General features: G+C 36.4%; 2 protein-coding genes across 2 annotated transcripts; both read right to left on the bottom strand.

The window, feature by feature from the left end:
* Positions 1 to 476: 476 nt before the first annotated feature.
* On the bottom strand, positions 477 to 6452 carry LOC107590747 (protein disulfide-isomerase A2-like). The gene is made up of 12 exons (XM_016279655.1): positions 6433 to 6452; positions 6200 to 6276; positions 5687 to 5893; positions 5460 to 5593; positions 5166 to 5303; positions 2472 to 2588; positions 2141 to 2266; positions 1771 to 1968; positions 1562 to 1682; positions 1304 to 1485; positions 785 to 925; positions 477 to 672 (listed from the first exon to the last, which is right to left on the bottom strand). Exons 1-12 carry the CDS (start codon positions 6450 to 6452, stop codon positions 607 to 609), a joined length of 1527 nt encoding a protein of 508 aa, XP_016135141.1. The 3' UTR covers positions 477 to 606.
* A 987-nt stretch (positions 6453 to 7439) lies between these two features.
* On the bottom strand, positions 7440 to 8942 carry LOC107590746 (uncharacterized). Its single transcript, XM_016279653.1, has 2 exons — positions 8710 to 8942; positions 7440 to 8205 (listed from the first exon to the last, which is right to left on the bottom strand). Exons 1-2 carry the CDS (start codon positions 8940 to 8942, stop codon positions 7440 to 7442), a joined length of 999 nt encoding a protein of 332 aa, XP_016135139.1.
* Positions 8943 to 9706: the final 764 nt, after the last annotated feature.

Here is a 9706-nt window from a genome sequence, read left to right as displayed (position 1 = left end):
CAGTCTCCTCTTGGCTTATATCGAAATCCTCCAACATTCTTCTTTACAAATCCTCATTTTGTACTTCTAATTCGTGACCGTTGTTTTGTTTTGATCTCTCCCCTGCGCTTCTGCGTTCGTCACTTCTGAGCGGTGCATGCGCAACGCCGATGTCCTACGTCATCCGCCCGGAGCTGCTTCCGTTTACAACAGTGAGCGCAAGCTACATTAAAGTGATTATTAAGTTTTAAATATTTATTTTTATTACAAAAACGCATCGATTTGCTACAGGAGACCTTTGTTTACCCTCCGGAGCCGTGTGAGGCACTTTTTATTATGAATGGATGCACTTTATTTCACTTCTTTTGGACTGATGAACTGCAACACCCGCTGACTGCCATTAAACAGCTTGGAAGATCAAAGACAATTTTTAATATAACTCCGACTGGATTCGTCTGAAAGAAGAAAGTCATATACACCTAGGATGCCTTGAGGGTAAGTAATTCATAGGCTAATTTTAATTTTTGGGTGAACTAACCCTTTAACCTGATAAAATGCATTTGGCTCATTGGCATAAATCTCACACTGATCTGATTCAGTGCAAATGAGTTGATTTATGTCTTGTTTTTAAAGCTCATCCTTGCTGGTTTCATCGGTAGATTTTGGTGACTCTTTTATCGGTTCATCTGACACCTGAAAAGCAGAAACACACCAACAATATTACTCAAATCAATGAGTTCAGGTTTTTTTTTATTTGCTCGTGATAACAGGATATAATAAAGCCATCTGTTAGCTTTTGACTAACCTCATCTTCATCATCATCATCATCATCATCATCACCTTCGTCCTCATCATCATCTTTACTCTCTTCTTCTGGTAACACTCCTCCATTATCCAGGAACTTTGAGAAAGTCTCCAAATCTCTATTTCCATTATAGTCAACAATCTGATTTCACAAAGTATTTTAAAAGCATTTGTCAGTACCAACATGCTCAAATCAAGTCACATTTATTTGTGTGGCGCTTTTAAATTTGGTGACAATAAAAGCAATCCAGCCGTTGAGATATGCAACCTAGTATATATCGTATAGTATATATGCAGATAAAGTAGGACATACTTAAATATCCAACTTTATATAAAAAGCTGGGCAATAATATAGTTACATTTTACAATGAAAAAAAAACAGCACTTGAGATTTGCTATTTAGTATATATACAGCAAATCTCAAACTTTAAAAAATATAATATATAAACTGAAATAAAACACTATTTAATGCCCTTTTACAATATAACATCTTTAAGAGAGTGTGTGTGTTGTTGCAAACCTTCTTTTCAGCCCCAGCTGGAAAGAATTTAATGCTAGGAAATCCCTGTATAGTGACATTTTCCACATCATTTTCTGTAGCATCCATCTTCGCAATGACTATGTTCTCATGGTCTTTGTACTTCTCGCCCAACTCATCCCATATAGGAGCCAGTTGCTGACAGTGACCACACCATGGAGCATCTGTGAGAAGGGCATAAATGTTAAAGCCATTATTAATTTTTTTTATTTCAGTTTGAGAAGATAAGTGCTAACTTACAGAATTCCACAAAGACGTTCTTAGTCTCATCAAAAGCCACTTTGTCGAAGTTCTTCCCAACGAGGACTTTAACTGGATTCTTGTTCCAGTCCTCTGGAATTTCTTGAGTCTTCAAAAAGAGCTAGATTAAAGTACACACTGTTTTTTAGTAGCAAATTCAGAAAACAAAAATAGAATATTAAAAATTATAATATTGCTGCATTACACACCTTCACGGTACCATCTAGAACACCCTGGCAAAATGTTCTCAGTGTATCTTTCTTGATGGTTGATCCTTCCATTGCATATGTCACCACTTTCTCAGTGTTGATCAGGCGAATAATAGGAGCATCATTTGCAGAGACGCTGAAGTACTTCAGCACATGATCCACTTTGTCAGACGTAACATCTAATGTGATGAAAAGCACCTACACGCATACACACAGACTATGAGTATGACAAGATTAAAAACAGCTCTCTAGACCAATATAATTTGATTCTGTAAAGTAAACTTATATTAAACATCACATTAATATGTTAATTAAATTAAATTATTTAGTTACAATTTAGCTATTTATTTAGAAGAAGAAAAAAACTTACTTTTTCCTTAAACTCACTAGCAACATCTCTAAAATCTTCTAGCAGTGCATTCTGGGATTCCACAGTTGTATTAATGAATAGAAGCAGGTGATTACGGACCTTAGAGCTAAAAATTTGTTCAGCATTCTGCAGAAAGATAATATAAATGAAAAAAGTGTGAAATTAAAAGATGTTTTTGTTTTGGTAACAAAAACAGTGATACAGTTCATTAGCATAAATTCTAAAGTTTTATTCATGCACATATTTTTTTGTAATATTTTAAAGACAATTTTTTTGTTTGTTTTAGCAACTGTTTGTTCATGGGTTACTGAAGTAAATTTTGAAGTTTTACCTCTTCATTAAATGGAATGACAAGTTTCATACTGTTGGTATGGATGAATGAAATCACCTCCACTTTGTCTAGCTTGCTTTCCTCAGTGAGTGGCATGTCTGCCCGCTTTTCATCAAACTGGAATATACACAAAGAGAAGGACATGTGGGATTATGATGGAAACATAGTTGAGCAAACTACATATTATTTTAAAAATTTCATCCTGTTTTCTTAAACAAGAAAACAGTATTTCAAAGTGAACGAATCTTCCATTTGAGGCACACACTGGATATTTTGTTTACTTAAGTCTCAAGCGTGTGGCTTTCACTGTCCCTAAAGACTCATTCCATTGGTTGCACCAACTGACTGAACACGCCCCCTTTGCTGAACGAGTCCGTGTTTTATTGTAGAGCGAGACTCGGCGGCACTGAATGTAGGCCTTGTCATCGGTCTAACTTATTTACATAAAAAATTAATGATCAAACAATGATCACTTCCATCAACACATCCAAATTTTGCATGGTCCTATCCACCCATGAATTATGGGTGTAACTTCCGTCAAGCTGTAAACAGTCAGTGAAAGGCTCGCTCTATGAACGCAATAATATGTTTTTTTTTAAACTGTGTAGAATGAGATTGCATTATTCTCAGGGGCATCGCTATGGTTTCTAGGCCCCTTGAACAGCATATTGACTCGGGCCCCCTCCGTGATCGCGTTCCGGGCCCCTTCTCCCTCGTCGGGCCCTTGGAATCATCCTAACCTCCCCCCTCGTTACGGCGCCCCTGATTATTCTACTCACCCTTCAACCATCGAACATTAAAATGACATACAGTACGTTGCCTTAATCAAAAATGTTCATTAACTTCAGCATTGCTTGGTACTATTTCAAAGTGATTTCCATCATTTTGACAGACAATAAATTGTATTTACCTGTGAAAACAAACAAACCTGGAAATAGAAGTGAGGATTTGAGGAGAAAAACAAGAGATTCTTCGTTCTTTCCAGGGAATTATAAATGGGATATATCGTAAATTAAATCGGGAGAACAAACAACAAATGTGCAGTATATGTTGTCTTTTTTCCAAACTATTACAGCGGAGGGAAAAAATAAAATAATCATGAGGAAAAGAATGCAGCGACTGACAAGAGCTCTTGCCATAGATGTTCTTGTTATAACATGTCACGTTAAAATACCAAGCGTTACGTTATTCTCATGATGTCTGAAAATAAAACATGAAGGAAAATCCACAGCTCATTCAGTCAAACAGACGGATAAGCTTTATATGTAGGGCAACCTTATGATTTGAAATGATTAGTTTCAGTCTGTTTGAATGGAAGTTCCCCAAGCCGGAAGTTCCACCCATAGTTCAAAACGCAGTAGGCTCGTCAGGAATAAGGTGGCTATCACCTCCTGGATCGTCATTTCATTATGCAGCTTTGATTTATATAATGATTAATATTTGATGATCGCGTTATTTTACATGCGTATTTGCTTACATACGCGATCGCTTGTTTCTGCTTCTTCACCATGTTTTGATCCAGACATTCAATACTCTTTCAGAAGATGTGTAATAGCGCCTCCTATACCGTACACCAGTGAAAACACGGAAAACCCGGAAAATTCCATCAATGACAAAGAAAGAGTTAAAATTAAGTAAGGACATTATTGATTTAAAAATTCTTCCGGAGTCTCTTTCTGGACGTAGTTTTATAATCATGCAAATTTTCTTATTTCAGTCAAATTGTGCTTTTAGTGACTCGGTTGATTGAATGATTCAATGACTCACTCATTTCACACAAAAAGATTCACTTGTTGCGATGTAACCTGTAGAATGAATAAATGAATGAAGAATCTCCTCAGACAATGAATTTGAATCAGTGGGATGAATCAGAATACCCACCAATAGCAGTAACAAACTGTAGTGCTAGGAGTATTGGGCGTTAAAATTAAGTAAGGACATTATTGATTTAAAAATTCTTCCGGAGTCTCTTTCTGGACGTAGTTTTATAATCATGCAAATTTTCTTATTTCAGTCAAATTGTGCTTTTAGTGACTCGGTTGATTGAATGATTCAATGACTCACTCATTTCACACAAAAAGATTCACTTGTTGCGATGTAACCTGTAGAATGAATAAATGAATGAAGAATCTCCTCAGACAATGAATTTGAATCAGTGGGATGAATCAGAATACCCACCAATAGCAGTAACAAACTGTAGTGCTAGGAGTATTGGGCGTTAAAATTAAGTAAGGACATTATTGATTTAAAAATTCTTCCGGAGTCTCTTTCTGGACGTAGTTTTATAATCATGCAAATTTTCTTATTTCAGTCAAATTGTGCTTTTAGTGACTCGGTTGATTGAATGATTCAATGACTCACTCATTTCACACAAAAAGATTCACTTGTTGCGATGTAACCTGTAGAATGAATAAATGAATGAAGAATCTCCTCAGACAATGAATTTGAATCAGTGGGATGAATCAGAATACCCACCAATAGCAGTAACAAACTGTAGTGCTAGGAGTATTGGGCGTTAAAATTAAGTAAGGACATTATTGATTTAAAAATTCTTCCGGAGTCTCTTTCTGGACGTAGTTTTATAATCATGCAAATTTTCTTATTTCAGTCAAATTGTGCTTTTAGTGACTCGGTTGATTGAATGATTCAATGACTATGAGTAACAAACTGTAGTGCTAAGAGTATTGGGATTACCTTCTTGAAGAGCACCAATGAGTCACTTTTTACATCATACTTCTTGAAGAGCTCTGGGTTGCTTGTGATGCCGAAGTTAACATCCACTGCTATTAATGTTACATCATAGAATGTCTTTGCCTTATCGCCTTCCAAATCCTGGGATGGAGAGAGCAAATGAATAATAACTTTTTCAATGATAAATCTTTTGTTGTGAATGGGGAGTGTAATGTATGTTTTACTAGAGCACTCTGGTTATAAGGCAACGTTAGATCTTAAAAGTCAGTGACTTTATGCAAACAATAGGTAATTTACCTGGAAGAATCCAACCACAACCACATCATTTGCATCCAGTAGAGCCTCTGCACTCTTCACATCATTGAGAACCGTAGCGCTGGGCCCCGTGTGCCTCTCCAGCCATCTTGTGATTCCTTTTACCGTTCGCTTTCCTGTTCAAATCAAAGAATAATCCTATAAGAAATATGCCTATGTATGAAAATAACATCACATATTCAAACACACCAAACAAATAAATGTATTACCAGAAAAATCAGTGACATTTTGCCTGTTGCCATCTTTGAAGAATTTAAGTGTGGGAAAGCTGTCCACATTGAACTCTGCTGCAAGGTCTCTCTCTTCTGTCGCCTCCACTTTGGCCAGTCGTACTTCAGATGACCCATTTTTCAGTAATCCAGCCACTTCTGCATAAATGGGTTCCAGACTGCGACAGTGACCACACCATGGAGTGTCTTTTTATGTTTTGAAAGACAAAAGCAAGTTTTATACCAGCATCTCGTTCATATATAAGACACATTGGGGCTAGTTGTCACACTAGAACGTCACAAAGGCTATATTTCAGTAACTAAAAGGTTTTGAGTCAAATTTCAGACATAGAGAGTATCCTGAAGAATATATATAGCTTTCTTTCCTGCATGTTTCTTGTTTTGTTATTTAACAGAAGAGCTAGTAGATGAAACCTGTTCTTTGTTTACATTCATTTTAATCAACTTTCTATACTCTGTATATAATAGATTCAGATGTTATTACAAAATGACCAAACCACGTGTCCATATCTGGCTTTTCTGCCCATGTGCCACGTTCACTGAGTTCCTCCTGCTCAGACACGTAAGCACTCAGAGCACAGAGATGAAGAAATAACCACATGCACACATGTAATATTTAAACAAATTACGAAATTATAGTGAGGGACATACACTGATGTTCACTCTAGCAATGCACACACACACACAGATTGTTATTACCAGGAAATGTGTTGAAACCAGCTTACCATGTGCCTCTTACTGTCATTCTTCTATTGTTTCAAAGCCTAATGAACATGAATGTGAGTGTTATTACATGACTGTCTGGAATACTTGATTCTGATTAGTTAATCTAACACTAACTGTATAGCTGTCTGCAGACAACGGTATTTTAGTATTATTGATACACAAAGACATATTTTGAATTATTTTATTTTTATATTTTCTCTTTTCATTTTAGTTTTAGTTAAAGTTTTAGAATTTTTTGTTGTGTGTTTGTGTCATGTTTATTCTTTTTTATCTAAATATGTCTGTCTATGTCTATATAGTTTTTATTACTTTTTATTTATCCGTTTTAGTTTATTATTGTAGTATTATTGTAAAGTTTTTTATATCATTTTTTTTCAGTTAGCCTTTTGTTTGTTTGTTTCAAAAAATGCTTTTTTATGATTTTAGTTTTAGTTGATGAAAACAACCCTAACTGCAGGTAAGCAATTTCTTTCATTCATTCAGGTTATATTGGGGTCACATTTGGTCATGTTGTGTCCAGTTGTCGCAGTTTATTTTGTGATTGTGACCTGACTATACATAATTCCTTACTTATTTATGCCTTGTAAATGTGTGAGGAGTTAGAAGCATTATTGATCACAAACAGGGTATTTTAATAGCAAATTGTTGCATAAATTTTTTTGCAAAATAATTCTTTTTATACATGAAAACATACTTAAGCATAAGAATGATCAATTAAACTTAAGTAGTATTTTAAATTGAAAAAAACACACCATTTTTAAAGCAATACTGAATACACTGCCAAAAATAGCAGTAATATAATAAAATAAAATAAAATAAAATAATAAGGTTACAACAAATGAAAACTACTGAAAATGGAACATGGTAAAATGCACTTTTTAAAAAAATGTCACAATATCTTGTGCACATATTTTTCCAGAAAACAATACCAACATTAAGAACAAGAAGAAATGTATCAAGAACAAATTGACAACATGACATTTTGTGTAGAAGACGGGCTGATTGATTATGATAGTGGATAGTCACAGTTAAATTCATTGGGATTCTCTCTGTCCATGGCCCAGTGAGCAAGTAAATCACTGAAGTCTGGGGTGCTTGAGCTACTGAGAGTCCCTGAGATACTGGAGCTGGTCATGGTGCAAACGCTCGAGTTACTGAACATGCTCAATGACGTGTTGATGTTAATGGAGCTCTCTGATGTGTTGCTCATACTGAGCGAGTTATCTTGCATGCTTGTATCACCTAACATGTCAAGTTGTTGTGCGAAAGGCTCTGTCCAGAAGCTGACTGGCAGGCGACGTTGGCTCATGGGTAAACCCCGCCCTTTCCTTTGAGCGTCTTGAAAGAGCTCTGCAAGGGGCCCGAGCGACTCAGGCTCCTCCCCCTGCCCTGATGATGCTACTTTGATGAAGTCGGCATAGTATCGCTGGCGGCCCCCGACTTTCGGACATGGTTTCTCTGCATAAATGTCACAGGCATCAGGGTCTTGGCTTCGCCCGAAGTAGCGCTGGACATCGCTGCTGATGAGTTCAGCAAACCGCAGGAGCTGATTGGTCATCTCAGCGTTATTGGGGGATGAATCAAAACTCCATGGCTCTTCCTCTTGAGACTCACTGGCTACTGCATCCTCTTCCTCCTCCAAACTGTCCTCTCTCAGCTCCTCTTCATATTCTTCTTCAGTCTCCTCCTCATCCTCAACCGGAAAGAAGCAAGGAGGAAAGGGTTTCGCCAAACCCAGATTACTCAGTGTCCTGATTACACTTGCTGCCATCCTACGAAGGAAATTATAGGTATATATAAATATACACCAGGTGGGGCAAGATGTCACAAGTAAAGGGCTATATCTCAGTACTGTATATCTCAGTAACAGTAAAAAAAAATTTCTCAGAATAAGAGTATTTTTTTATAAACGCCAGATTGGGGGAAAGTAGTAGCCTAACATTTAGATTGGTAATCTTACACAATTTATTACCTGATTTATTTATTTATAACAACAACAACAATAATAATACGAATTATTATTATTAAAAATGGTTGCCCAACAACTTTACAATAAATTGCATAAGATCACTGATACAAATTATTTCACAGGTTTTTATTACAGAAAAATTATAAGAAAGAAAGGAAGAAAGAAATGTGTTCTTTAAAAACTCACATAATATAGGCTATATCTGTGTCTGTCTGTGTGTGTGTGTGTGTGTGTGTGTGTGTGGGCATCAGGGTCTTGGCTTCGGCCGAAGTAGCGCTGGACATCGTTGCTGATGAGTTCAGCAAACCGCAGGAGCTGATTGGTCATCTCAGCGTTATTGGGGGATGAATCAAAACTCCATGGCTCTTCCTCTTGAGACTCACTGGCTACTGCATCCTCTTCCTCCTCCAAACTGTCCTCTCTCAGCTCCTCTTCATATTCTTCTTCAGTCTCCTCCTCATCCTCAACCGGAAAGAAGCAAGGAGGAAAGGGTTTCGCCAAACCCAGATTACTCAGTGTCCTGATTACACTTGCTGCCATCCTACGAAGGAAATTATAGGTATATATAAATATACACCAGGTGGGGCAAGATGTCACAAGTAAAGGGCTATATCTCAGTACTGTATATCTCAGTAACAGTAAATTTTTTTTTTTTACTGTTTTCTCAGAATAAGAGTATTTTTTTATAAACGCCAGATTGGGGGAAAGTAGTAGCCTAACATTTAGATTGGTAATCTTACACAATTTATTACCTGATTTATTTATTTATAACAACAACAACAATAATAATACGAATTATTATTATTAAAAATGGTTGCCCAACAACTTTACAATAAATTGCATAAGATCACTGATACAAATTATTTCACAGGTTTTTATTACAGAAAAATTATAAGAAAGAAAGGAAGAAAGAAATGTGTTCTTTAAAAACTCACATAATATAGGCTATATCTGTGTCTGTCTGTGTGTGTGTGTGTGTGTGTGTGTGTGTGCATGTTTATGTGGTTTATTAAATTTGTATAATAACATGGGTATGACATAGGTATTACAACGAGAAGGTGATTTATGAGGACATTTTCAGTGTCCCCGTAATTCAAAAGGCTTATGAATAATTCTGAATGAGTTTTTTTGAAAATCTAAAAATGCAGAAAGTTTCCTGTGAGGGGTAGGTTTAGGGGTAGGGTTGGTGTAGGGCAATAGAATATACGGTTTGTACAGTAGACAAACCATTACACCTATGGAGAGTCCCCATAAACCCTGTGTGTGTGTGCGTGCATGCGCGCGCATGTGTGTCATTCTGCATT

Source organism: Sinocyclocheilus grahami, unplaced genomic scaffold (assembly GCF_001515645.1).
Source record: "Sinocyclocheilus grahami isolate Dianchi unplaced genomic scaffold, SAMN03320097.WGS_v1.1 scaffold132.1, whole genome shotgun sequence".
In the NCBI taxonomy this organism is placed as follows: Eukaryota; Metazoa; Chordata; class Actinopteri; order Cypriniformes; family Cyprinidae; genus Sinocyclocheilus; species Sinocyclocheilus grahami.
Note: the sequence above shows the minus strand (reverse complement) of the source record. Positions and strands in the feature narration are given on the sequence as shown.

What these genes read in the sequence shown, in the direction of transcription:
- LOC107590747 (XM_016279655.1), bottom strand. Translation starts at nt 6,452, where the DNA reads ATGACAGTAAGAGGCACATG. An exon ending in AAATGTCACTGATTTTTCTG is followed by an intron (nt 5,594 to 5,686) that starts GTAATACATTTA and finishes TGATTTGAACAG; the next exon opens with GAAAGCGAACGGTAAAAGGA. An exon ending in CATTGGTGCTCTTCAAGAAG is followed by an intron (nt 2,589 to 5,165) that starts GTAATCCCAATA and finishes TGTATATTCCAG; the next exon opens with TTTGATGAAAAGCGGGCAGA.
- LOC107590746 (XM_016279653.1), bottom strand. Translation starts at nt 8,942, where the DNA reads ATGGCAGCAAGTGTAATCAGGACACTGAGTAATCTGGGTTTGGCGAAA. An exon ending in ATGACCAATCAGCTCCTGCG is followed by an intron (nt 8,206 to 8,709) that starts GTTTGCTGAACT and finishes TTTCCTTCGTAG; the next exon opens with GATGGCAGCAAGTGTAATCA.